Below are 22417 nucleotides of genomic sequence, written 5' to 3' on the forward strand. Positions count from 1 at the left end.
ATTTTCTTTTATTACGCATTTATGCATTCCCAGGATAATGTAACCCTCATTTCAGTTGAGATCTCTGTTGAATTACTTTAATACAAACAATAATAACCATGATGTGGCAGCATATACATTAAAGCACTAAAATATAGTCATTCAAAAACCCCTAACATACTGTGAGGACGAACAGAGGTCAAAACGGGCTGGTATGAGCTAATATGTCTTACCTGAATTTTTTATTTTGTTCTATTCTCCTTCTACCTCACCTAGATTCCACCAAACTCTCCCTACAGCATTTAAGAGCTTGTCTACACACAGATTGGCACAGAAATCACCACACATCTTTTGTTATTTCACATCTTTTGTTATTTCGGTGCAAGTCTGACACCAACAATAGCAACAGGCATGAATTAAAGTGGATGAGGTTATTTTGTCGTCCGCTGGTGTATAGCCAAGTGGTGATAATTCATACAGTGTGGAACTCTGGCCCAAATCTGGTGGTTGAGGAGCCTGCTACATCCATGGCTAAGGACTGCATTTTTTAGCTCAGGCAGTAATGTCTCATGCTTTCAAATCTGGTGGTCCTAGGTTTGATCCCTACCACCAATGACCCACCCCCCAGGGCCGTGTTACACCTTTAGTGTGGACAGTTGCATCAGTGGCTGCAGCAGAAACAGAGCCTTGTGTGCTCAAATGCTGGCCTCGCTGAGAGGGGATGGATAAATCCACGTTATCTTTCAGGTATCTGCTCTTCTGTTTATAACCTAATCAAGCAAGAGCAGCTGGTGATACAATGCGGCGTCATGGCGTTTTGCATGCCACTGCTGCAGGAAGCGGCCTACGAGATCTGGCTGAAGAGCCAGAAGGAAGCCTTACATCTCAAATGTGTGAGCTATCTAGAAGGGCAGGCTCACAAATGCAGATGCTGCGGAGAAGGGGACTTCATTTCATTTCACCGCCACACCGTGGAAATGATGCTGGAGAGCCTCGAGTCTCAGGAAAACATTTCTGAGCAGCACAAGGAATACCCATTCAGCGAAGCAGCCTCACTGATCATTTACACAACCCTGAAAAGGCTTCAGGGTCCCTCATTTGAAGGTAAACGGAAGCCCTTGTTTCCACAGCACTCCCCAGACTGGGCTCCCCAAGGGACCATGCTGCCGGGAGGGGGCAGAATCTTACAGGGAGGGCTTTGCTCGCTGCTGCAGAGACTAGGGCTATGCAGGCAATGCACTGACTGCACAGTCCTCAACGCAGCTCTGCGTCCCAATACTGCACGGGAGTGTATTGCGCTTCCGCATTCTCTGAGACATGGGGCCTAGTGGGTGTGACTAAGTGTACCTCTGGGCATCTTCTGCTCTCAGCTGGTTGGATGCACCAGACACCTTTGCCAAGTCCCTTTCTCTCTTCTCCTTCACTTCCAGTAGCCCTGTTTGCTCTGTATCCTCTCCCATCCTAGGGGAAATCTATCTGGAGAGGCATCCTGGCCCCCTTTCCAGGCTCTCCCAATCCCCTTATTTTTTCCTATATCCCCACTCTCTACCCCTCAAGCCCCACATATGCTGTAACCTTTCCATGCCCCCTCACATTTCTGCTCATCCTTTAGGTCTGGTGTCAGGAGCTGAAGGGTAGGGGAAAGTCAAGGACTGTGGTGGGGGCAGCGTGGGGCTGTGAAGGAGTAGTGAGAAGCAGGTAGAGGTGTGGAGTGGAAGGACTGTGTGCAGGGAAGGAGGCTATGTTAGCTGGGCTGGTAATATGTGAAGGCGGAACCTGGGCTGGCCCAAATTCTGACTTCAGCTACACCTAGACACAGGGTATTCCACAATTCCATGGCTGCGGGGTTTGCTGGGGAACTGAGTCCTTGCCCCAGAACTGTTCTTCATAATCTGAATTTTCCTGTTGGAACAGATATGTTTATAGGCTTTATGATGATGGAGAAAATGGAAACAGATGCAGTGTCACCTACCTGAGTCTGCAGAGAGCCTGAAACAATGGCTTTGAGGAAAAATGGCTGAGAGAGGTGTGATCTGTCCCATTCATCTCAATCAGGACCCTGTGGACTGTTTCAGCAGCCATAGAATTTTCCAAGGAATTCACCCTGTTGGTGGAATTTAGGAGTTCTGCTGCAGAATTTGGTCCACTGCAAGCTCTTTGAGGCAGGGACCTTTTGTTCTGTGCTTGTACAGCCCCTAGCACAGGGGGGTCCTGATCTGTGGCTGGGTCTCCTGGACACTATGGCAATGCAAATAATAGTTGTTCCACAGAGCACAGCGGGCACTGGCTGTGTAATCCCCACAGGTAGGGCCCTACCAAATTCACGGTCCATTTTGGTCAATTTCATGGTCATGGGATTTTAAAAATCATAAATTTCATGATTTCAGATATTTAAATCTGAAATTTCATGGTGTTGTAACTGCAAGTGTCCTGACCCAAAAGGGGGAGTGGAGGGGTCACAAGGTTATTGTAGGGGGTTTTGGAATTGCCACCCTTACTTCTGCGCTGCTGCTGATGGGGTGATGCCTTCAGAGCTGGGTACCTGGCCAGCAGCTGCTGCTCTTCGACCACTCAGCTCTGAAGGCAGGTCAGAAGTAAGGGTGGCAATACTGTGACCCCCCCCCCCAACCCTCTTTTGGGTTGGGACCTCTAGTTTGAGAAACGTTGGTCTCCCCTGTAAAATTGGTGTACTTTTACCCTATACTATACAGAAGACCAGATTTCATGGGGAAGAAGGGATTTCACAGCCCGTGACGCGTTTTTCACAGCCAGTAAGAACTTAGCCTTTAGAGTTTTGTCTTTTAAATGTTTAAATTTTAAGTGCTTTTGGAGAGGGACCATCTTTGTAGTCTGTGTCAGTATAGCACCTAGCACAATGGCCCACTAGCTTCCGCTGGCCACTGCCATGCGGATAGTGATGAGAAGTTGTTCTGCAGCTCTTTATTAATATGTGTTTCTCTCTCCGATTTGGCAGGAATGGAGAGAAAAGCTGTGACAGCCGAGGCTTCCCTAACCAGCACATGCTCCCCTGAAAGTGTCCAGAGGACAAGTGAAGGTAAAATGTCCCATCAGATACAGAACTCACAGTAACCTGGAGGGAACGAGGCAAGACCACCACACTCAAACCCAGGGAGCTGCGGAGAAAAAGAGGGGTGAAAAAGGAAGTGGCTGAGAGGGAGAGAGATTGAGTGAAATAATATGGGTGAAGGTATGAGACAGAGCACAAAAAAGAAAATGAAAGAGGCAGATAAAGTATTGGTATGGAGAGTGGAGAAGGATTCAGGGGCAGTGTAGTACTAGTAGCACATCCTCACCTAGTGGGCACCCCTCATGCTGCCTTGCACAGGGTCCTTGTCTCTGGCCTCACCTACATGGCTCACTCCCTGCCCTTCAATGGCCTTTCTCAGGCTTCCTCTTCGCCCCTTCTGGGTACGCTGTGGCATGGCCATCTGGCCAAAGCACATGGAAATTTAAATCCCTTTCAGGGATAACATGAAGAAGTCCAAATGAAAGTCCAATCAGATCTTCAAACTAATACCTCTTCTGCAGCCTCAGGGTCCACTGTAGTTCCCTTGCTGGCCCTGCCTCAGGACTTCTCCTGCAGGGGCCTAACTCACTCCTGTAGAGTTCTTCCTCTGGTGCTTCCTGTCTGTTAAACCTGCTGCTAGGGCTTTGCTCCATCAGAAACTGGTGTCCACTGTAGTCTGTCCCCACCTGAGCACCCTCAGTCTACTTAAAATGTCTTGCTCTGCTTCCTCTGGCCAGGAGGCAATTAGTTAATCACTCCCAAGTGTGGAGTATGACTAATTGGGGTTCTTTCCCTTGCCTTGCAGGTGATGGGGAGAAAGCCCCATCACAGGCTTTTTTGCCGCCCCAAGCAAAAAAAACAAAAACAAACAAACAAAAGAAAACAAACAGGGCAGCAAAAAACGGCAAAGCAAAAAAAAAAAAAAAAAAACCTGCGGCGCGGCCGGAGCCAGGGTGCAGGGGGACTCCCAGCACTGCAGATGTGCCCCAGCGGGGAGGGGGCGGCCGGAGCGGAACAACAACAAAAAAAAAAAAGCGGCTGTGCCGCCCTAGGATTGGGCGGAATGCCGCCTCGTACAATCTGCCGCCCCAAGCACGAGCTTACTCGTCTGGTGCCTGGAGCCGGCCCTGCAGGGAGCAATTGACTATGGCCCAGCCCCTCAAAGGTATTTAGGCATCTAACTCTCATTGATTTCAATGGAAGCTCAGGACCTAAATACCTTTGAGGCCTAGTCCCCTGAGTCAGTACTGAACCAGTGCCCTACCATGGTGCTAGGGAGTGCTGCCCGGCTGGAGACTTCTCATTGTTCAGATGAAATGTAAACTTGAGCTCTGTAAGATCCTACGGCAAGTGAGGCAAGAAGAAGGATCCAAGCCCAGGTGTTCTGATCAAGTTCCAGTTTGGGTCATTCCTTTCAGCCTGCTTCAGTTCAGGCAGTCTGAATGTTGAAACATTGGCTCTCTGTAAAGAATGCTGCTGTTCACAGTATGAGTAGGAAAATATGTGCAATATGTACCAAACCTATTGCAAATAATTTAAGAGAAGAGTAAGCCTACTTCAGTGGAGTTGGACTAAAGTGAATTTGACCTAGTATGTTAATGTATGAGAACGTACAGCTTTGCACAGATTCTGCGAAAGAACTGGACATTTAGTTCTTAATGAAAAGAGGAGTTAGGTGGATTAGAGGTACCGTGTGTGGTGCTGTTTTGTGATAATAATTAAACCTCTCTCTATATATTCTCCCCTACACCACTGAGCTGTTCATCGCACCAGATCTAAGAATGTAACAAATGTAGTAGGGGCATTACGCTTATCGTGGTAATAAAACAGGGCCAAACAGGGTACTGAAAATACAGTAAAACTTCCTACAGTATTTATACAGTGGCTTTCAATGGCATCATGTTTTACAGTTTATTTAAAAATGGATTACTCACCCACCAAGAAATGCAGCCATCTCTGGGGTGGAGTACTGCAACTACTCTGTGTCAGCAACATTACCCAACAGGGTGTTTTAAGGAGTAGGAGGGAAGGAATAACCATTTCAAATGACACTCCGAAAAGTGTTTATGAAGCCGAATGTACATTTCCACAAAGAAATTAGGTCAGGACATCACGGTTGCTACCTCTAACTTTTGAGAAAAGTGCTATGAAATCTTTCATGACCATGAATGGTCAGTACCTGAGTTTAATATGTCATACAAAAGACAGTCATACTATGCTGGTTGTGGTCCTTTTGCAGAAAGAAATGAAGGGAGCGTTCAAGTTGTCATGTACAAAAGAGTACAACAGAAAATGGCTAATGTCCAATGGCAAGTCTATTGGGATGGTAGCCACTTTCATAGAGGCAGCACTCTCTTTCTCAGCTGCAGACTGCAGGTGGGGTCACGATGAAAGTTCATCACACTCTCTTTCCAATAAGCAAAGGCAGGTGATGACTCTAAGGTTGCTTTTCAGAGGAACTTTATTCTTTGATTCTTTTTCATGTTGAGCAGGTGCACCCTTGACTAGGATCTCTGTGTCCAGACAACCATCTCCTGCAAGTTTCATGATCCCCAATGCCGGTAAAGATTCTTCTCTATGTAGGCAGCATGTACGAGAACCATTTGTCTTGAACAAAGGATGTGTGCAGCAAGCACTCTTAGATATGCCTTCTCCCTTGTTCTCTGAATTTCAGACATCACTACTTCTACTTTCTCCAAGAAGTTGGAGTTATTACTTCCACAAGACATTGAGAAAGGTAAATTCAAGCTTATCTTCCTGGAATGTAACAGACCAGCCATGGGTTCTTTTTAGACTCAGTCAGTGCAGCAGTGAGAAATTAAAGACCAAATCCATGCTTGACTATAACAGCTTCTAACCCAAACAGAACTGTGCTTGTCTAGCTCAAATCACAGCTTTATTAGATATAGGACTTCCACTGATTTCAATGGATTTCGTTGCATCTTTGTAACGGAGAGCAAAATTTGGCTCCTCAGCATCATATATTAGCCTGAAAAATTCAGGAGTGAAAAATACTGTTTAAAAGAAAGCAACAAACAAAAATAGGTGACTAGAGGGAACTGAATTTCTCCCCCTTCCCTCTGACTAACTAAGGCTATGTCTACACTAGGGACCTTACAGCGGCACATCTGTACCGCTGCAGCTGCACTGCTGTAAGGTCTCCCGTGTAGCCGCTCTATGCCGGGGGGAGAGAGCTCTTCCATCTGCGTAATTAAACCACCCCCAACAAGCAGCGGTAGCTATGTCGGCAGGAGATGCTGTCCCACCAACATAGCCCTGTCCACACCAACGCTTTTGATGGTGAAACTTATGTCAGTCAGGGTGTGTTTTTTCACACACACCCCGCCCAACAAAAGTTTTGCCAACAAAAGTGCTAGTGTAGCCAAAACGTAAAATGCTGCACTGAAAAGAACCTTTAACAGTTTGATGAAGTGCATTATGGACTAACAGGTTTGGGCAAAAAACCCACCCAGTGGTTCTCAACCTGCGGCCCGCGGGCTGCTTGTGGCCCAATCCGCACAGAGCTGCGGCCAATGTGACATCCTCAGGGCCGTAGAGGTAGTATTGGATGTGGCCCACATAACACATTGTGGGCCACATATGCAGTCCACAACGGTAAATAGGTTGAAAACCACTGGGTTAGATCATATACTGGTGTAAGTGGGTATAGCTCTGCTGACATCAATGGAGCTATGCTGATTTACACCAGCTAAAGATCTGGACCATAAAGAACATTTTTGAGAGTAGTGGGTGTTTCTTCTCTTTAAGCTATCGGCAGTTGGAGGATTTCTGGGTGGGTGGGATTCTTCCCATTAACTGTGGCCTTCGGAGTTTCCTGGCCTGGTATGTCACACACTAAGTCTGCAGTGAAGACATTTCCTATGTTATGGAATTTCATCTTGTTATCTTAGTGCTAGAGAATGGTAAAAAGCAGCTCTTAGTCCAGGACATATGATGTTGCATTGAACCCAGTGGTTGATTTTCTTTCCAGAGACTGTAAAGGCACTAACGAAACACAAGATGTTGCCAGAGGAAAATCTTAAGTACGGGAACAAGGTCTTCATTCACCAGACCACTTTACAAAGAAATAGATTCCTAGGGGCTCCAGAGGTTGTGAGTGGAATATATGGGTTTGTCTGCTACCTGTGGGGGAAGACATTACCTGATGGGGGGCAAGATACCCACGGAGACTGGGAGTTTGGAGGGTGTGAAGGACTCTCTCAGAATGGAACATCCCTACTGTCAGGGCCCCATGCATTCCATGGCACAATGGGACTCCTACATTCTACAGCAGCACTAATTTACTCCAGGGGTAGGCAACCTATGGCACATGTGCCGAAGGCGGCACGCAAGCTGATTTTCAGTGGCACTCACACTGCCCGGGACCTGGCCACCAGTCCGGGGGGGCTCTGCATTTTAATTTAATTTGAAATGAAGCTTCTTAAACATTTTAAAAACCTTATTTACTTTACATACAACAATAGTTTAGTTATATATTATAGACTTATAGAAAGAGACCTTCTAAAAACGTTAAAATGTATTACTGGCACGCGAAACCTTAAATCAGAGTGAATAAATGAAGACTCGGCACACCACTTCTGAAAAGTTGCTGACCCTGATTTACTCTCTCTCTCTCTCTCTGGGAAATGCCCTTCATTCCCACTCACTCTCCCCCCCATCCCCCCGTGGCTCATAGCTAAACATTCTTGCAGTAGAATTTGTTTATTTTCAACAGTCCAAGAATGGATTTTTCATTACACCCTCTGGGTGGCCTGGCTCCACACCCCAAACCTTAGCTCCTGCCCCAGCCTGGCCCAGAGCCCTCTTCCCCAATGTATGCCAGGGAAGTGGGAAGCTGGGAGCTGGCTTAGTGGCTCATCTTTTCAGACCTTGGCTGTTGTACCGTTCTTCAGCCTGGTTAGCTCACCAGCCTGTGTTGTTCCATGGAGTTGGCGCTTTCCCTACTCCCTGGCTCTATGGAACCATGCAGGGAGCATGCACTGAAATAACTCTCTGTTGTGGGGAAATCTGCAGAGCAAGAGGTAGCTGCAGGCAGGTCCTGGCAGGTCAGGAAGATAAAATGGTGAGTGCCTGAATGCAGCAAAACAGTTAATTCCATGGCAGAAATGGTGGTTTCTGTGGCATCCTGGAAAAATGGCAACTTGTGCAGCCATGGAAGAGCAGAGTTGATGGAGCCCTGGTTGAGATGGATGCGTCAGAACACACTCTCAGAATGATTGTTTCAGGCTCTCTGCAGACTCAGGCAGGCATCTCTCCATCTGTTTACATTCAATTCACATTTTCAAGGTCCTGCTCGGGAAAGACAGATAGTCATGAAAGCTGCATACTGTCTGGGCCAGCTATGGTTCACAGTCCTGCTGCAGATGAGCCAAGAGCAGGAGATACAGATTAATCAATTAGGTCACATTTCTTTTCTATCCAAGGTAAGGTACTCAGGCCTGCTTACAAAGTTATCTTGTAGAGCCGCTGTTCAGTCAGGTACATTTTAGCCAACTTTTGTGCTCCGCTTTCTCTCTGGCGTGTTAAGAGACAGGAAGCTCTCCAAGCTGAAATGGTTTAGGTTATTCTGTTTAGGAGGGATTAGGTGCTGGTGCTGTCAGAGGCGATGGAGTTCTGCCTTCTCAAGCGAGGCAGGGAAAGGGCTGCCTGCATCCTGGCCAAAAGCACAGGGTGCCAAGGCTGGCTAATGTCACAGGCTTGTGCCGTGGGCCTGGGTTCCCTCCAGAAATCCTGCAATGACGTCTGCATCTCAGCTTTCATTTTTAAGAAATCTGTTTCCAGACCTTGCAAAAAAAGAACTTGAAAAAACAGAAGGGAGAGTAACTGATGCAGGGATGTGACGTCTGCCTGAGTCTGCAGGGGAACAGCAGCCACTGTAGCTAGGGAGGAAGCTGCCTGAGCCCACCCCACAGCAGACAGGGCATGGCCAAGGGAGAAGGGGGGCTCTGCCATGTCTGGTGGAGGTGGTGGGGGGGGAGCATTGCCACATGTCCATCCTCTAGTGGCCACAAGACCCCATGTGGGGGTGTGCCAAGAGCCGCAGATTGCCTTAAACTTGCCCCGCATAAAGGAATACCATAGTCTTCCTCCAGAACAGTGCCATAAAGGCACAGGAGGGGCTAGGAGTTTAGGGACAGAAAGCACTGTCCCCTGGGTCACAAGAACAACATAAAAACAGCACCAGGGAATTAGAACTGTGAATTCTGCCAAACACAGATATACAAGAAAGCCTTGTGACACGGGAATCCTGCCCCTTCTCTGCCATCTTGTCTCCGGCCAGAGCTGAAGAGATAGAGAAGGAGTTTCTGGAAAGGCTGGACGAGATCATTCAGCAGTCTGACAGGGGTCAGGAGAAGATCAGGCGCTTGGGATCCTGCGAATGTGAAGAGATCGTGGAGTCTGTCTTTGTGCCCCTGGCCTGGCACTGCATGGCGATGGGAGAATACGCCAGAGCCTTGTATTACTTGTTGGAGTGTGCAGCGGCTTACTTACATCTGTCAAACAACTACATGGTGAGCTACTTTGCTTCCTTGATCCCATGCGAGTTCATGTCCTTTCCCTTGGTCTCCCTTTTATTTCTCCCCATATTAGCAGGCTATCCCAGATTTCATCTAGGAACACACGTTCTTTGGTTCTTTCAGACTGGTAGTGTTAGGCCTTACATTTTCCTTGCCTCTCCTTCCTACTTTGCTAGAGACCCTGAGCTGTGGCGCAGGATTTTAATGTCACAGACATAGCACATGAGAGACTACAAGCATACATACAGTTTAATATTATTACCCCTTTTGACCTGAGCTTTAAGTCAAAATTTGGGATCCTGTGGGTTGTTTCTGTTAGAAGGAAAAACTGAGTCAGGCATTTCATTGATGCAATCCTTTTGATTTACAAGGAATGTACATAAAGTTCTGTTTCCCTGAACACTGTAGGACTCAAACAGCTGGAGACAGTTAATTGCTCACAGATCCAAGCTTCTTTTGAGACAGCACTCTGCCCAAACGCTCTCGCTCTTGCACCTTTTTCTCAGGGTCATGCTACAAGTCCTTCTGTGGCTCTCCTGGCTTTCTTCTGCCTTCTCTGGGTCTTTCTATGGTGTTTCTCACACCCACACACGCCTGTGCAGTCCAGTCAATCCCAAGCCCTATGTTTGTTATCAGACTCCCAGGAAACTGCTTAGGTCACATGGATCAACTCCTGCTCCAGCTTTGCCCGTGGCCTGTGTTTTGGGGGGAGGCTCCTATTGCTTTGGCTGTCTGTTCCAGAAAAGAGCTGAGTGCCTTACACATTTGTCCAGAGTGAAGGCCAGCTATCACCTGCACCAGCCTCAAGGCGGTTTCACCCAACCCCCCAGTATAGTGAATATAGTAGTGGGAGGGGAGTGAGGAATGTTTAAAGGCATGGTGGTTTAGGGCACTAGCCCCAGTCCTCTAGAGGCTGGGGCACAGGGGGTAGGGTGGGAGGGATAAGGAGATCATTAGGGACATGATTTTGGGAGGCCCATCATAGTCTCTGGGTGACATTTAGTCATATGACAAAAATCATCATATGAATTAGCAATCTCTACCATGGAGAGCTCATGGGAGAGATAGGGTGCTTCTAGTCAGAATTAGAGTATGTTACCGAGCTGTGGAAGGTGCCCACAACTGGAATAGCCTGGAGGAGGTGGTACGCAGGTCAGGAGTAAGGTGCATTGGCAGGGCTGTGTGGGGGATGAGGGGGGGTTGAAGGGTGACTGGGACTCAGTGCCATCAGTCCTTCAATACTACATTTCCTCCATACATTCAGCCAAAGAAACCCATGGGCATTATGTCCCAGCTTTGCAGGCAGCTCCTGGGTTACTCCAAGGGGAAAGAAAGCAACGTTGCTGTCCTAGACAGAGTGAAGAGAGCTCCCTTTGCTTTGTGGCTTGATTCACCCCTGTGTGAGCACAGCTAGGGTGGTGAAGAGACGGGATGCACAGCCATAGCTCCGTGATTCAGTGCCATGTTGCCCTGGCGTGCGATAGCTGCACGAGGGCAACCCTAGCTTAGGCTTCCACCAGTGGAAGATCAGGCGTAAAGCTTTGCCATGACCCCATTCTGCTCACACCTTGCCCTCAGAACATTCCCTCCTTCCTCTGCCACAGGGTGTGGGAGGAGGGGGGCAGGAGACACATTGCTGCCTCCACCTACGCAGAGGGGATTCTCCACTGGCCATCTCCGGCTGCTTGCAGTGGCTGTAGCAGACCGGAGAATCCAGCCGTTTCTCTTCAGCTGGTGGTGGGGTTGGAGAAAGTGTGCAGCACAGATGGTCACCTACCCTTCTCTGTGGTTTGCTTTGCTTAAGGCCTTTGGCAATTTGAATACAGCAGAGAATCTGATCAAATCGGTGGACTTCAGAGCAACTGTAATTAACCAGTTTGAGGAAGCTACCTTCTACAGCCTGAAGGGTGAGGTAAAGAGACAGCAAGACATTGAGGAACCTCTTTATGTATCTGGTCGGGGCCATCTATGGAAGATGATTGCAGGTTTCCTGTGTCTCCCTCCTATGTCTGTACAACCTCATCCGAAACTAAAAGTCCAAACTACTGGATGGGCTCGCATGCCCCCTTTGCCTTAGGTGGGGCCACTGAGTTGTCTCTCACAGCTATCTTAAATGAGGAGTGGAGGACACAACAGTTTCAATGAGGTTTAACCCAACCCGCTCTCTACTCCCCACCTCCGCCCTTGGCTCCAGCATTGATGTCATGCTAGAAAATGGCAGCTGAGAGCCCCACCATTTTGGAACATGCAGTTGACTGATAATGTTACAAACGGTCTTTGTCTCACTCTTGCTTCCCCTCTGCAGGTCTGTTATAACATGGGCCAAATGAATTTGGCAAAGAAATTTATCAGGAAGGCTTTGATTTTATTAAACAGAAGATTCCCATTTACCTTGATTGAAGTCTTTTTTAAGACTCTGATGGAAGTGTCAAAGCACACGTCTCACCAGAAGAAGCAGCAATTCTTATATAGTCACAGTAAAAGGTAGGAAGTAGAACTGGAGTAAAACCAAGTTGGGTGGATTTTACTTTAGTCTCTGGTTGTCATTTAGACCTCGATCCTGCAAACACTTAAGCACATGCTTAATTTGAAGCATGTAACTTGCATGCTTCAAATTAAGCATGTGAAGAGTGGGGGTTTTAAAAAGTGGTGTTTACACACTCTAGGGAAGAGGGAATTACAGATACGTGCATTCCCAATGGTACAGTACTTTAAAGCAAGGCATTTATTTTGGAAAACAGGAATCGATTGCAAAGAAATGCATTTGCTTTTGAGAATATTTTTATACTCCCTGCTACTGCTGAAGGCATTATTTCCAAATGTTGGCCTGTCCTTGCTAACCAGCCTCGTCATGGGAATGCTCATATTTCAGTCTGGGAACAGTGCTTCAATTTACCTGTTTGTGATAAAAACGGGTGCAACATATGTAAACAAGTTTGTAAGGTTTTTATTTGCACTGTAAATAATCTACCTGAACAGTGCCAATGCTTTAACAGAATGTATTCTACTGCATGGCTGCGTAATGTGTTTACGAGCATTCTTTTAGGTTGTGGAGCAAGAAGTCATCATCTTAGTGGTTCGGGGATGTCCTAGGTGAAGGGGCACCTGAGATTAGGAGAAGCTCTTTTGGGAGCCATGGGCTTTGGGGCCAATGGGGGCAGAGGGAGCAAGGAAAAGCATCTGGTGTTATGGAGAGACCCTTTGGGCCGTGCAGGATAGTGTTGTTGGGGATTTAAGCAGAGAGAGAGAGATGAGGCGGTGGGGGTATCAGCATGAGGGGCTGGAGGTACCCAGGAAGGGGAGATATCAGAGTGGGGTGCATAATGGGGGAGGTGCTGTGGAGGGGGAAGCTGGGGGAGATGAGGGAGCCCCAGTGGAGGGAGGCAGTGGTGGAACAGCAGGGGAGGGGTTGGTGGCAGAGGTCAGTGAGGCAGCCCAGGGTACCAGGTGGTGAGGGTTAAGGCAGTGGAAAGGAGGAAGTGCAGAGGTGAAGGGTTAAGGTAGGAGGGGAGAAGGGGAGTCTGAAGATGGGGTGCTTGGGGGTGAAGGTGAGGTAGTGAGGACAGGTAGAAGTGATGGACAGTCCAGCAGGGGGATTTCAGGAGTGGGGAAAAAAGTGAGCAGGAAAAGGCTGGATTCCAGGAGGGGTAGGTGAGGCCCTGAGGGGTGGGATGACAGAGTTTGGGTTGAGGCACCAGGGGGGAGTCAGGCTGTCTCACCTCTCCCCCAGGAATCCCCAATGTACCTCATCATATTCCCCTGCTGCTGCCACCCTCCTCCTCTGCTCACCTTCTTCCCCATCTCTGCTGGAACCCCCTTCCTGCTGCCGCAACTCCCCCCCCCCATTACATTCACCTCTTACGGCCACTGGTGGGGGAGATGGACAGAGTAATTCTCTGCCACGAAGCCACCCTCCTTCCTGGATCACCAAAATGTCCTAGCACAACTGCCTTTCATCCGATACCTCTCAATAAAACACCCAACACCTACTTTGGCCTCCCCCTACAGTGTCCCCAGTGGCAGGCTCCCAGCCTACACTGCAGCAGTCTCCAGATGGTGAGTTGAGTTTTCACCCTCCTTCCCGCTCCAGACTTCTCTCCATGTGAAATCCATCCAGACTCCCCAATAGCTCCCCCCTGAGCCAGCTTGTGGTGCACCGCCTGCCAAGATTCTCCTCCCTCAGTTCCCAGTTTCCCCTCTTGCTTTCCCCACACTCACTCCTTCTCTCCCTCTTGCCCCAGCCCTCTTGTTCTCTCTGCCCCAAACAGCCTCCCACCCCAGTCTCTTTCCTCTCTCCCAGCCCTTCCGGCTTCTCTTTCCTTCCCCGAAGATCACCAGTCTCTCAAGCTTTTCTTCATAACATGAACCTTGTTCTTTTGAAATAATAAATGGCAGCCAAGGTTCTTCTGTGATCCCATGACTCCAGGAGCTGGGGCTTTAGGAAAAATGCCATCTATCGCGAGAGTTGACAGCATGGCTTTCCCCATATCCCCCTCATAGCTATCCCCTCTGATGCTCCCCATAACTGTGCCCCCCCATGCTTGCGGGATGGTGGGGGAGAAGCGTCTGACCCAGCCAATGGTGCTCCCTCATGCCCTGGCCAAGCCCCTCCTGCTCCCCTCTGCTGACAGAGCAGCCCCTGCTGGCACAGGGCTACAATTGCTAATCCCCCCTAGCTGGAGCCTAAAAGCTGATCTCTAGTGGCCAGGGAAGGGGGAGGGTTCTCAGCATTGCTGCATAAAGCAGCCTCAGGGTCTTCTGTGCTGCTCCCTTCCGCAGCCAGCCAAAGTGGGGGAGCAGATGTCTCCCTTCCTTCCCAATGCCCACAGGTACCCTCAACCTCCCTGCTGCTACATCCACCTCCCCCACAATGCCACCCCTCCGTTGACTGACCCTCCCCCAACTGGTACCCCATCATCCGATTGCTACTTCTTCCTTTCCCCTTTCCTGCCTCTGGAATCCTCCATGCCTCCTCTCCTAGGAGGAGGAAGAAATGTCCAGTTCAGGATCCCGCCTCCTCCTCCTCTCACCGCTGCTCTCTGTTTAATTAGTAGCAATAGTGAGATCTTTGTGCTGCTGTGATCTGCTCTGGCTAAAGATGTGTCTCTTGTGTGACAGGGAGAAGAAATTAGCTTTCCTGTACCAGCAGGGCCACTGCCTTTCCTTATTGTGGCAACTTTTAAGCCTGGACACTGCTACAAACAGCAAGAAGTTCTGTCGCTTGGCAGCACTCATGAAGGTGAACTCAGCAGAGGAATCGGGTGATGAGAGCCAGGTGGGTCCACCTTCACCACTGGGAACCCTCTCCTCCTGCCCCCAAAGAAGAGGAAGTAACTAGCAGCACTGGAAATAACTGTGGTGACAGGACACACCCTGCCCAAAGGGGATTGAAGAGTCCTGACTGTTATGGAGCAGATGTCTGATTTCAACAAGCAATGGGTTCACCTGTAAAAGCTTGCTTTGGATAATCATCCCAATGTTCTGATGTTTTTCTGAACCTCATTCACACTGTCTAAGCCTCTGGGGCTGGAAATCTCATGGAAAACCAGCTTTCTTGTCAGATTTCCAGCATGCCTTGCTTCTTTCTGTCTTGGCTGGTAAAACATGCCCATGGTCTTCTTTGTCATGTTGCAGCACTTCTGCCTCTGGTAAGAACTAGGGAGGCAGAGATGTGGTGAAATGACAAACAATTAAAGTTCACTGACCTTTTTTAAGCCTCCCAAAAGAGTTGATCTGAGGTTCAGTTTCATTTTTTTTATTGTAACAGTTTAGGTTGGTTCTGATTTTGAAGCTATTGCTAATTTCATGACACTAGTTTATATTCTGTGCCTGTACAACACCTAGCACAGAGGGGGAATCCTGACTGGAGCCTTTAGACATGAGCATAATAAATGTTAATATTAATAATCCTAATTTTTTTTAATGGTCAGTGTTGTAAGAGAAAAAGGAACAAAGAAATGTGGGGGTTTCTGGTTCATCCATGTGTCCCTTTTGAGCCTATACCAGATAACGATTCAGTCAACAGTTTCAGGCTCTTGTTTTTTCTTGTTTTGAACATTTTAGATCATTTCATCCTATATGGAATTCTCACTTTGCTGCCAGATGATGGGTTACCAAGATGAATGGATGAAATATGAGCTGATGGCCATCCAGCGTAGCTCTCACCTCCAGGTTATCGGAGGAGGGCTATTAACAACAGTTAAATTAGCACAGTCATTGGCCTATATGAAGCTCTGCTTGGGTAACCTGCCCCTATCTATTCAGTTAGGTAAGTCTGCTTTCATCGTATACTGTGAAGAGAAGGTGTCAGTATTAAGGGAGAGACACTTAATACATTTGTTTTCTCCACAGGCTATCGAGCCCATGAAATGTGTGTGCGTCTGAAGAAACCGAAGCTGGACTATCTGGTTCTCTGCATGCTCTTCAAAGCTCTCTTTCTGAGCATCAGGTATGATGCAAATTTATGTTCCCGTATGGATGGGCTAAGGAGAATGGTGTATGGAGAAGAAATCTAATAGGGAACTGTGGGAGGTCGATGGAGACACAAGTATAGTAAATATAAAGAAATCCCAATGACTTCAGTGGGCAAGGCATGTGGTTACAATGACAGAAGACAGACCAGTGTCTCTAGGAAGGATGTTTAAGGCCCTGTATAAATCACTTTTTTTTTTTTTTTAAAGAAAATTCCCGACAGTTTGCAAGGAATGAATTTGATAAGTACATTTAGTCAATTGTAAGGAAAAATATGTAAAAGATCACGGTTTGGGGGCATTTTCTCGATTTCCATGTCCTCCACAAAAATGTGATTTACACAGGGCCCTATTTATGGTGTCTGACCTTATGGCTGACCAAGGAGGAGATGGAGGGATAATATTGAGCCATACCTAACAGCTCTTAATGTGAATTACTATCGATGATAACAATGTGCCCTTGACAGAAAGAGGTGGGAGGCACATTATGAGGGCGACCAAGGACCTCCCTGGTCTATAGAGCCAGGAAGTGAGGAAGTATGGACAGGCTAAGTTTGGCTTTTTGCTTTGGTTGGCTGGTACTTTTCTTCTGAAGTGAATTTCTTCCTCATGAGGAGGTTGTTTGGATCCCCATACTTGGGATGCAGGTACCTCTGTCACATGGCTCAGAAGTGTCAACTGGAGTCATGTGGCAGCCTTATTTCCTCCCACCCCTGGCAGATTAAAAGACTGGTCTGTCTTTTATTAGACATCAATCTATAAGAACTCTCTCTGAGCCACAGTGGCTTCCTGAACACACTTGTTCTCACAACTGTTCCTTCTGCCGGGGCATGTTTGTCTGTAGTAATAGGTTGGCCACCTGGCTTCTATATGCACTGCTCCTGGTGCTTTTCCTTGTCAATGACCAGCTGGAAAGGCAATTAACTATCCACAGTGGACCTTGCAGACACTTATATGCACATAGGGATACTTTGCGCACCTGGGAAGGACCACAGTGGAACGTCTCTATCCACTCAGTGTCTTGTCAGGCATCCTTGAAGCCCTTCTCCATAAGCTCGTTCACCAAAGATCCTTGGAGAGAAAAATAGGCTAGATATATGAGTGGAATGATGGATGGGAGGATAGAGAATGAGACATGGAAAGAGGAAAGGAAATAAAGGGATAGGGGAGAAACACCTCAGAATAAAATGAGTCGTGCAATAATTCTCCATGATGTCTAGGTACCAAGATTGTGTGCGAGTACTGAGCTGGCTGGAGGAGTTGGTTGTTGAGGAGGAGAGAATCATTGGGATGGCTTGTTTCTTTTCTTACTGTTTAGAACTCTTGCTTTATGCTGGTAAGTACTGGGTAATGAGGACAACAGATAAAGGCGTGCTTTGCAAAGACACTCCTGGACTGGGACGGTTGCCATGTCAACCCTGCCAAAAAATGCTGGCGCCATTCTGGCATCTCGTTTGTGGTTAAACTGCAATTGACATGCTTTTAAAGAAGAGAGCTAAAAGGTTTAACAGAAAAGGGGTTGTAGCTCCGATGAGGGGATGTTGATATCTGTGTGAACGTTGACGCTTTTGGGATATTCTCATATAAATCTGGAGCCTTATATTGGGAGGTGGGAGGTTGTAAAGTTGGCCAACAATCTCCTAAGGCTAACTGGGGTTCTGCAGACTTCACTCAGCTGGCATGGAGGAATTCCCCTCATCTCTACCCCAATCACCCTGCTCCTTTTAGCCCCCTGGCACTCCGCACATCTAAAGCCTTGTGTACACTTAAAACCTTTGCCAGTATAACTATATCAGTATGGCTGAATTGGCAAAACCCTGCTAATAGAGATGCTGTTATACCAGCAAAAAAATTCTTTTGCTGGTACAGCTTATACCAGTTTTGTGAATGACATAAACTGTACTGGCAAAAGCCCTTTCCCCGCCCAGTATAGCTGCTACGTGCTAGGGCTTTGGCTGGCACAGCTATCTCATTAAAAAAAATCACTCCCCTAACTGACTTAACTAGGCCGGTAAAACATTGAATTGTAGACCTGGCCTAAGGTCTCCAGGACCACAGCTCCCTTTGTACAGACTTCAGAAAGCCCACAAAGTGAGGGGACTGGGTGAGAACAGGGGGCTTGGCTGGGAGATTAGGTGGTCACTTCACACCACCTTACAGTGGGTTTCCTGAGGTCTGCAAGAGGGGAGAACTCCCTTGTGAACCTTTGATTGGCGGTGGGAAACCTTTTTCTTTGACAAGTCTAGCCTCTCTACTGATCTGACTATGCTGTGAGCTCTGCTTCTGCATGGGAAAGGGCTAGAGACTCTCCTTGCAGTGAAAGTCTAGGGCTCCAGCAATCCTTTTACATGCAACACCAAGCTAGCCAGTGTAGGAATGTCTGTTCCTTGGAGTATCCATTAAACATGTTTAATAACCTATTGTAGGTTACTCTCACAATCGTGCTCAAAGGCAGTGATCTGCTGAAGCCAATTCTCTTTGGGTTTTTGGTTGTAGTTATCTGTTTATTTCCCCTACAAAAGTGGCAAAAAAGTTGGAAGAATTTGAAACTCTCTTTTTGCTCTATAGTTTAAGGAGGTCCTCTTTCAAAAACACCTTTTAGAAAGAGAGGGATGGATAATGGGACCCAAGTGGCAACCTTCCTTATGGAAGGACTGCTGCTGCTCCACAATATAGGAATTGCTTTGCCCATCCCTGCATTGCATCCATTGTGGAGAACAAATGTAACTCACACACCTCCTGAGCATAGGCGTGCGCAGCCCATTTCATTAGGGTGTGCACCCAGGGAGCCCCGCCCTAGCCCCGCCCCCACCCTGCCCCCATTCACTCCCTCCTACTTCCCGCCCCCTGACTTCCCCCCTCAGAACCTCCAACTCCCTCTGCTCCTTGTCCCCTGACTACCCCTTCCTGGGACCCCTGCCCCTAACTGCCCCCCAGGACCTCACCCCCTATCTAAGCCTCCCTGCTCCTTTTCCCCTGACTGCCCCCCAGGACCCTACCCCCTAACCGTCCCCTGACTGCCCCGACCCTTATCCACACCCCCGCCCCTAGACAGACCCCCAGGACTCCCACGCCTATCCAACCGCTCCCCGCCCCTAGACAGGACCCCCAGAAATCCCGACCCATACAACCCCCCTGCTCCCTGCCTCCCCCAACACCTCTCCACACCCCTGCCTCCTGACAGCCCCCCCCAGAACTCTCGACTCATCCAACCCCCCCCCCAGCTGCTTGTCCCCTGACCACCCCCTCCAGAGACCCCCCACCCTAACTGCCCCCCAGGACCCTCCTTACTCCCTGTCCCCTGACTGACCTGACCCCTATCCACCCCTGCCCCCTGTCAGACCCTGGGACTCCCATGCCCCATCCAACCCCCCTGCTCCCTGACTGCCCCCTCCAGAGACCCCCCTCAACCCCTAGCCACCGCCCCAGGATCCCACCCCCTATCCAACCCACCCTGTCCCCTGACTGCCCCCACCCCTTATCCAACCCCCCTGGCCCCAGACCCCTTACCATGAGATGAGGCTCCTAGCCGCCCCGCGGAGCCAAACACTGCCCCGCGGGAGCGCACAGTCCCGGCCCCCAGAGCGCTGCGTGCGCAGCGGCATGGCTCCAGGGGAGGGGGCCTGGGAGCGCAGACCCTGTGGCTTGCCGCGCTGGGAGAGGGGGGCCATTTGCCCACCCCTGCATTAGGGTGTGCCTGGGCACACCCAGCACACCCCGTGCGCATGCCTATGCTCCTGAGTGTGGTATTCTGTCCCATCTAGTGGCACCGAGACCACTTAGAGCGAGAGTATGAGTCTGCTCTACAACCTTAGCTAACAGGCAGTTGGCTTTTAGCTCATGCAGTAGAGGCTCATGCACTAAGCTCCAGAGGTCTCAGATTCGATCCCAGCTGCTGACAATTGGGGTCTGTCGGTGTTACAGAAACATGGGCACTTTAAAATGGACTGCATGCTTGGGTGATGATGCTTTCATTTTTTCTGCCCAGTATGGGGTTTCTCCCCTTGCACTAGAGACCACTGATACAGAGCCTGTGACAGCCCCAAGGGGCTCAGTTAAAACCCCAAATCTTGCAGCATTTCTTTTAGATTTTCATTGAGATCTGAGGATTTTTTATGCCAGGTGATTCAGCTACTTCCAAGATCCCTCTTGACTATCTTTGTACTTATGGTAGTTTTAGAATAGGGAAATACACCCCCACCAGAAGGGGAAACAGCTTCTCTAATGCAAATTTCTTTTACAGGATTTTCATTTAAGTCATTTAAAGAGTGCCTGGAATTCATACAACGCAATGAAACAAACTGCATCCTTATGTCTCAGAACAGCATCATGTTGGGGCTGTATTCATCCCTGGCCATTTGGTAATATACAAAGTCTCCTCAAAATTGCTTTGCTGTGTTACTGGTTTAATCTTTATTTTGCCATATGGGGGGTCGGAACTTGGAAACTTTGGGCCGGATTCTGCCATCCGTACTCACGTTAAATAGCTCCTTAGTCCATGAGTCCTGTTGAAATCAGTGTGACTACTTGGCTGATCAGGTACTTCTCAATATGAGTAAGGGTGGCAGAACTGGGCCAGTTCTACTAGAGGACTGAATGGGGTATTGATGAGCCTTAAGGCCACCTTAGCTGGGGGGGTGGCTGAAAAGTTTTTGTCATCCTGGCACATACCTCGGATGGATAATTTTAGGTCCAGTAAAAACATCTTTATTTTGCATTAAATTATTATAATCAACATCATTGTGCCTAGGAGTCCTAGTCATGAACCAGTACCTTGCTGTGCTCGGTGCTGTACGAACACAGAATAACGAGACAGTCACTGCCCCCAAAGTACAATCTAAGTTGGTGGTAATCATATCTCATGCTTTGCTGCATGCATTAGGAAGAATTCCTCTGCCCATTGTATAGCACTGTGCAGGTAGCTAGATGCAGCGTGAGTTTTCCATATATAGATCGGTGCCACTGGCTGGTCCAATAGTCCAATCCCCTACAGCAAATCTTATGTGGATCTCTCTCTTGGTGATCTAGGTTTGCCAGACTTCACCAGTGGGGCAACTTCAAGGAGCCTTTTGAAAAGGCCAGAAGGTTGCTGAGGAGAACTAGCGCCTCATTCTTTGCTACCAGTGGATTTTGTAGATTCTTGGAGTGTGAGATCCTTATGCTACGGAAACACATTGAGGAAAAGCCTAAATTGGTCCGGGAGACTCGTACTAAGACGCTAAAGGTGAGAGGGAGAAGGAGATGTCCACATTATGTGGAAAGACTGTAAAATGCAATACATCTGCAAATGGAGGCTGGATATCTCCTGATGGCTGCTAGACATGGAGGGCCTGATCCAAAGCCCATGATGTCAGTGGGAGTCTTTCCACGGGTTTCAATGGGCTTTGAATCAGGCCCATTGGGAGCAGCCATCTGTCAAGTTTCCTTACACACCTCTCTTTCAGACACTGGGCATTATGATAGGTCAGAATGGGCAGACTAGGGGAGTCCAGAGTCGTCGTCTAGTGGTGTGTGGGTGGTCTGGTAACTGGGAGGACAATTGGTATTACAGGCAGTCCGGGGCAATGGTCAGAGTTCTCGCAGGGGGGTCTGTAGCCAGGAGATACAATCGAAGGGTTTGGGTTGGCAAGATAGGTAGGTGCAGTCAGGCAAGGCAGAGTCAGGTGAGACAGTACAGCATCAAGGCAAGGTCAGGCAAAACAGCAGGGCAGCAAGGTGGTCCAGGCAGTAATGGCCTGCTGCTCAGACAGCTTCCTCTTCCTGTTGGGGTCTTTATATAGTCCAGGTGCCCAGTGAGAATGTTGTCAGTCCAGCCAATCAGGGGCCTAGCTGCTGTGGGGCTGTAGGTCTTTAGCACCAAGGCTGTCAGTCAGGGGTAGTGGTTCAGCATGCTGCCATGGTGCGGACACTGGGGATACCTTTTAGGGACCCAATGGACTTGGATTCAATACCAGGGTCCTGACACCTGCAACACTCCAGCCCTGTGTATCTACTCAGCTCTACTAGCCTTGGTCTCCTCCCTTGAATTGCCTAGTTCCCTGTTCGGGCCCCTGTAATAGTTTTAATGGCTGTTCAGGTGGTGGTTTGGTTTTGAAATCCCTTCAGTGCTGCACTACAGCTCAGCATGAGCAATAAGCAATGCAAAGCCTATTACAAGTGGAGCGGGAGGTTGATCATAATTTTGCTTCTTTCCAGTTGATTCATCCAAAAATTGATGGCAAGAATTGCAAAAACTCTTTTTTCCCCATAATACACTACAATGGAGAGGAGGGGAAATCCCCAGACAAAATGAAGTGCCCCCAAAGCACACATAGACACTTCTATTTTTGGCATGGAACGTGGAAACTGGTCAAAAGTGATGTTCTATATTTGTATGTGTCCAGCTGGGCAAGGGAGGAGGG

The 22417-nt window shown here is 48.4% G+C and overlaps 1 protein-coding gene across 1 annotated transcript in view; it reads left to right on the forward strand.

Annotated features, from left to right (window-relative positions):
• ADCY10 (adenylate cyclase 10) overlaps positions 1-22417 on the forward strand; it is a 68306-nt gene that overhangs the window by 40266 nt on the left and 5623 nt on the right. The window contains exons 19-30 of the mRNA XM_065409931.1: positions 727-1083; positions 5682-5744; positions 6999-7050; positions 9309-9540; positions 11351-11458; positions 11852-12030; positions 14665-14821; positions 15610-15814; positions 15898-15994; positions 17237-17352; positions 20260-20377; positions 21045-21240. Coding sequence (XP_065266003.1) covers positions 727-1083; positions 5682-5744; positions 6999-7050; positions 9309-9540; positions 11351-11458; positions 11852-12030; positions 14665-14821; positions 15610-15814; positions 15898-15994; positions 17237-17352; positions 20260-20377; positions 21045-21240 — 1880 coding nt within the window. The remainder of the gene's footprint in view (positions 1-726; positions 1084-5681; positions 5745-6998; positions 7051-9308; positions 9541-11350; positions 11459-11851; positions 12031-14664; positions 14822-15609; positions 15815-15897; positions 15995-17236; positions 17353-20259; positions 20378-21044; positions 21241-22417) is intronic.

The sequence above is a fragment of the Emys orbicularis genome, chromosome 8 (assembly GCF_028017835.1).
Source record: "Emys orbicularis isolate rEmyOrb1 chromosome 8, rEmyOrb1.hap1, whole genome shotgun sequence".
Lineage (NCBI taxonomy): Eukaryota > Metazoa > Chordata > Testudines > Emydidae > Emys > Emys orbicularis.